The sequence below is a fragment of the Hemitrygon akajei genome, chromosome 4 (assembly GCF_048418815.1).
Source record: "Hemitrygon akajei chromosome 4, sHemAka1.3, whole genome shotgun sequence".
Taxonomy (NCBI): Eukaryota; Metazoa; Chordata; class Chondrichthyes; order Myliobatiformes; family Dasyatidae; genus Hemitrygon; species Hemitrygon akajei.
The window spans coordinates 161,648,548-161,654,547 of NC_133127.1; the positions used below are offsets into that span (position 1 = coordinate 161,648,548).

At 37.2% G+C, this 6,000-nt stretch overlaps 1 protein-coding gene across 2 annotated transcripts in view; it reads right to left on the reverse strand.

The window, feature by feature from the left end:
• flt3 (fms related receptor tyrosine kinase 3) overlaps positions 1 to 3,034 on the reverse strand; it is an 81,232-nt gene extending 78,198 nt beyond the window's left edge. Inside the window, exon 1 of one of the 2 annotated variants that reach the window (XM_073043814.1) lies at positions 2,897 to 3,034. In XM_073043814.1, coding sequence (XP_072899915.1) covers positions 2,897 to 2,948 — 52 coding nt within the window. In that variant the 5' untranslated portion in view covers positions 2,949 to 3,034. The remainder of the gene's footprint in view (positions 1 to 2,896) is intronic. The other variant, XM_073043815.1, reaches the window with a different exon arrangement.
• Positions 3,035 to 6,000: the final 2,966 nt, after the last annotated feature.

A 6,000-nucleotide genomic window follows, 5' to 3' on the forward strand; every position in this document is an offset into this window, starting at 1 on the left:
AAATGATCTAATTCTGCCTCTATGCCAAAACAAAACTGAATTGAGAATTGGCTACGACTTTTACAAATATTATATTTGGGGTTTGGTCAAAAATCCTCGATAATTTTCTGTTAACCATTGTCATATCTCTAACAAGGGTGCACCGTGCCGTTTTCGCACAACTTTGGAAGAATATAATTAGTGCCTTGGCTCCTTCCGTACAACTTGCTTCGATTTTATAAAATTATTAATTGTGAACCGTGGGATACGGGTTAATGAAGGAACGCGATACCCGAAGTAAAGGATCAGACAGGATATTCGCCACCAGCAGCCCCTAAACGGGTCTGCGAAGGACTGGTTAGGATCAGAAATGAGAAGAAGAGTAATTGGAGGGGACAAGCAGCAGAGGGGTCAGCTCTCAGTGGGTGAAAGTACGGGTTAGTCTTCAGCCTGAGAATCTTAGCGAATTCACTGTGCTCAGAGCCGCTGCCGGTGATCGCTTCAACCTGCGCTGGGAGGGCTGCACTTGGACCAACGACGCTGTTCCAGGGCATCCCGGTTTTGCAAAGCTAGCAAAAAAAATATCCGCCAAGCTTCTTTTTGCACTTGTCAAGCAAAGATTCCGGATTCCTCCTGTATTGTGTTTTCAGCACTGGGCGTTGAAGAGAGCGGTGGTTGTGGCGAGCTCCGCCAGCTAGTTTGGGTCTTGGGTTTTTACATTAGGCATCTAAAAATGCGTATTGGAACAAAGGCGGCCGGACATGCTATATGCTTCTAGGAGGAAGTATTTTTAGGCCTATCTTAGTCTCCGAAATATTGTGATGCTCTTTTTAAAAAGTTCAAATAAAAAGTTAGTCTATTTGCTAAAATACTCCATTTTAGTCTTCAGAATTTCCACAAGAATATTTCATCCTTCGAATAGTTTGTTTATTGATGTTGTCCGATAACTGAATATTTTAATTTATAGCTTTTTTTTTCACCTGTTTCAAGATTAGTGGTTTGAAGTTTTGTCTGCTCCTAGGTGAGTTCCCTTTTTGCAAAATTATGAAATTGTATCAAATTAAATTGTCCTAAAAAGTAATAGATATCCAGTGCCATACGGCATGGTGTTTAGAAAATGTAGGGTTCCTATACAACTCAGGTTATATGCTTGGCCTGAAAATGTAGGGTATTGGCTTTATTATTATCGTTATTATTACATACTGTGGAAGAATTTTCCTGTCTTCGGACCAAAGTAACTTTCGAGCCAAAATTGCGTTATTTTATTACCAACAGGATGCCTAATCATATTATGATAACAAACGAGAAAATCTGCGGATGCTGGAAATCCAAGCAACAAGATGCTGGAGGAACTCAGCAGGGCAGACCAGCCTGCCAAAGGGTATGGGCCGAAACGTCGACTGTACTCTTTTCCATAGATGCTGCCTGGCCTGCTGAGTTTCTCAGTCATTCTGTGCGTGTTGCTCAGATTATGATCAATTGCGTATTTGAATTCAAATTTTGACTGAGGTTTCATTTACACGAGGCAGTTATTTGCATTATTACAATAGTACCCACGCAGTCGTCTGCTAGAAAGTTAAATATCGCGATTGGTTAGCTAAATCTAAAGGTGGGGTTTGCTTGTTTTTGGTTTAATGTTTGTACTGTTTTCCGGATCACTGCACGGACAAAGGACAGTTTAAGGACGAGGGGAAAATATCACTTGTACTTTCGTGTATATTTATGTCTTCTTTCCGTTTCTCTCCCACGTGTTTGATTGCAAGCAAAACACCCAAGTACTACTGAAATAAATCAAAGGACGCTCGCGGAGTCCCTATCCTGCGCGCAGAACGGCATTGCGAGAGACTTAATTTCACGGCATGTTCGCAGTTTCATCTTCTCGACATGCTGTTTACCTTGATTTCCTTACGTTATTCTCGGGAAGTGCTTGATATTCTGAAGAAACATCGATGGATTTCGGTTTCAAACCACCACATTGCATGGCAAATTTGTTCCGGAAATACATTTTCTTTAAATGCATCACGTATAATTTAAACAGAAGTGAAAATATTAGGTTAACAGAAGTGGTGTCTGCGGGACCACATGTAAACTACCAGCTCCGTGCAAATCCAATTCCGCGGGTAGTGCGAATTTGGAAACTTCGCAACCGTAAACTTTTCTCCCGAAGTCTGTAGTCAGGAAGTAAAATGCCCATCCAAATGAAAAAAGAGAGGAAATTTAAAACAATATTTTGGTGTTACTATGTTCATATTAGCTCATCTGTACAAAACAATTATAAAATATAACGGTGCGCCGATAGAAAGAATTCGATGTCCGAAACAGTGCGTAGTCGCTGGGTGTTTTGATCCATTTTGTGGTATTTTCCAAAAGGCTGGTCTGATTATGATCTAATAAAGGGACTATTACAGATAATTTCCCAGGGATTGTTACAGATGCAATTCTTCAACAGGTTAGTTTCATGGAAATTTTACAAATATTACCGTTTCTTTTCACGAGAATGACTTTGTGTTTTAGAAAACTGAAAATAACCTTTAAATAAAAAGGCGATGCTTATTTGAACAAAAGCGACGTAATTATAACATAACAGAACATAGCTCAGCTGCGGCGAAAACGTTTTTTCTAACTCAAGTGCCAATTAGGTTTACTCATGTTAAGAGCAGTTTGCACGCACGTGGGTTTGGTGAGCTAGTGGCTTATTTACATAAATCAGTAATACATAATTTCAATAAAAATCAAGGTTCGCGTTGTTTTAATGCATGTAATACTTTTGAAATTTGATTTAATATCACAATAGCATCTAACCTCGTTAACATTAAAAGTTAGAAAAAATGCTAAACAATTTTAAAATGAGCACATCAAATGTTTATCAACGAGTCTAAATATTTTTTTAAAACAAGTATATTAAGCTTATACGTACCCAGAATAAGAAGAATACTGGACTTGATTGGCGTCTCGGATAGTAATTCCATATTAATTGTATTTCTACCGCTTCAAAAAAATTTATGAAAACACGACATAAAAGGATTCTTGTGTTCCATATACTCCACGGTTACGAGTGCACTGCTCGCAAAATAATATTGCCGTAGCTTAAGCCTGTAATACGTCACTAAACAGGAACCAGCAAAGGGCAACACTGTACGTTAAAAACCATTTGTTACTTCTAAATTTGCAATGGCTCATCTGGCAATATATCCAAAGTGGTGAAAGTGAGTATTTTTATGCCACATAAGTTTCATGATAGAATTAATGTCACAGAACGCACACATCATGGTTCATAATTTATGCTTTAAAGCGAATCTATGGAACCATTTTTCCATAATTACAAACGTTTGTATATTAAAAAGAAAAGATGCTTTTTATAATCCATTAATTTATGGTAGTGAGCAATACTGCTGGTGGTAAAGCCAAGTACCTTGATAAACCAGTCAGGTCATAGCAAAGAAATGGAGGAAAGTAAAACATAAACCAGAGAAGGGGTGAAGATGCCAGGTTTCCTTACCTGCAGGATATTTAATGTACTGACTAGTTTAATAAATTCAAAAAACCTTCCTGCCCCGATACAAAGCCTGAAAGCACATCTGCACTGCATTTTCTATGTAGCTGTTACACTTAATTTTGCATTTTTTATAGTTCCCACTCAATGCAGACCCAGTGATGTGGCACCAGAGACTTCTGTACCTAATGCCCAGTGGTAGGGGCAAAAAGATGGCCTGGCCTGGATGGTGGGGATCTTTGATGACGGATATTGCCTTCTTGAGGCAGCGCCTCCTATAGATACTACCGATGGTGGGGTGAGATGTGCCCATGATTATCAAACAACACTCTTTTTTGTTATTTTCAATTAAGGGCTTATTTAAGAGATAAACTGCGTCAAACAATGTTATTGCCGAAACCTAATGAAATAGAAACTTTAATTCAAAAAGGAAAAATTAAAAAAATTATTTCTTGTATGTATAGTTTGATTCAAAAACAGGCAATTAAACAAGGAATTCATAAGTCAAGACAAAAATGGGAAACTGACTTGAATATTAAAATTGAAGAAACAAGTTGGTCAAGAGTATGACAAATACAACAAATATCCGGCTAAGATTAGTGCAATATAATTTTTTACATCAATTATATATTACACCACAAAAAATAAATTAAATAAACCCAAATTTATCTGATCAATGCTTCCGATGTAATCAAGAAATTGGTACTTTTTTACATTCTACTTGGTCTTGTTTTAAAATTCAACCTTTTTGGACAAATTTAAGAGTTTTATTGGAACAAATTACTGGAACACAACTTCCACATAACCCAATACTATTTTTACTAGGCGATATTGAAGGAATAAAACCGAAACCCAAATTGAATAAATATCAGAAAGAATTCATAAAAATTGCATTGGCAGTAGCCAAAAAGGCTATTGCAGTTACTTGGAAATCGGATTCATACTTAAGTATAGATCGTTGGAAGAACAAAATCTTTAGCTGTATTCCACTTGAAAAAATTACTTATAATTTAAGAGATAAATATGAAACATTTCTGAAAATCTGACGCCCTTATTTACAAATGATAGGACTAAATATATAGGTGCTCCGAAGATAAAATTACTGGTTATTTGGGAAAAGAAACAAATATATATATTAAAGCTATTATGAACTCCATGGAGCATGTGGGGATCTTCCGATATCCAGGCATTCTTTCTTCTTTTTTTTTCTTTCTTTCTATAGGGATATGTTAGGGGAGAGGGGGGGAAGGGCTGATAATCTTTTTTCTCAGTTAAAAAATTTTTTTAAAATGTGCCCATAATGTATTGGCCAGAGTCCACTATTCTCTGCAGCTTCTTGAGTTCCTGTACATTTGAATAGCCATACCAGACCATGCTGCAACCACACTGGAACATGCATGTTCTGTAGAGGTTTGCTGGGTTAAGTCGTAACTCCTTAACCTCCAGACACTGGCATACTTTCCTTATGATTGCATCCAATATGTTAATACCAGGAACTTAAAGCTGCTAATTCTGTCTACTGCCAATTACCCCATGACGCCAACAACATATATTCATTCTCTTTTTGTTTATTAAATGTAATTTTTGTAACCAGTAAAAACTGTAAGATGCCTTTTTAATGCAGCAAATACTGCAATTAACAAACTTGTTATTTTACAACTTTCTAACTTCGCTCTGCAACATAGTTGCAATATTTATTTGAAGTTCATCCCATAGTTTCTGAGGACACATGGAAAGCTAATTTCCTCTACTTTTTGGATTGGTAGCCTAAGTTATAACAGACGTGAATATATTGTATTGAGAAGCAATACATCAGAATCAGGTTTAATATCATTGGCATATGTTGTGAAATCTGTTTTGCAGCAGCAGTACAGTGCAATACATAATGAAAATGTAAATTTCAATAAGAAATATATATATATATATAAAATTAAATAAGTCGTGCAAAAGGGAGCAAAAAAGAAAGGAAGCCAGAACAGTGAGGTAGTGTACACAAATTCATTGTCCGTTCAGAAATCTGATGGTGGAGGAGAAGAAGCTGCTTCTAAAATGTTGAACATGAGGCTTCAGGCTCTTGTGCCTCCTCCTTAATAGTAGCAATGAGAAGGGAGGGCATGTCCTGGGTGATAATGGATGCAGTTTTTTGAGGAATCACCTTTTGAAGATTTTTTTGATGCTGGGGAGGCTAGTACCAATGATGCAGCTGGCCGAGTTTGCAACTTTCTACCGCTTATTCTGATCCTATGCAGAGGTTCTTTCATATGAGATGGTGATGCAACCAGTTAGAATGCTCTCCACTGGTATACCTGTAGAAATTTGCTGGAGTCTTTGGTGTCTTACAAAATCTCCTCAACCTCCTAATAAAATATAGCCATTGTCGTGCCTTCTTTGTAATTGCATCAATATCTCGGGCCCAGGATAGATCATCAAAAATGTTGACACTTAAGAACTTGAAACTGCTCACCCTTTCCTTTGCTGATCCCTTGATGAGGACTGGTGTGTATTCCTTCAACTTCTCCTTCCTGGTC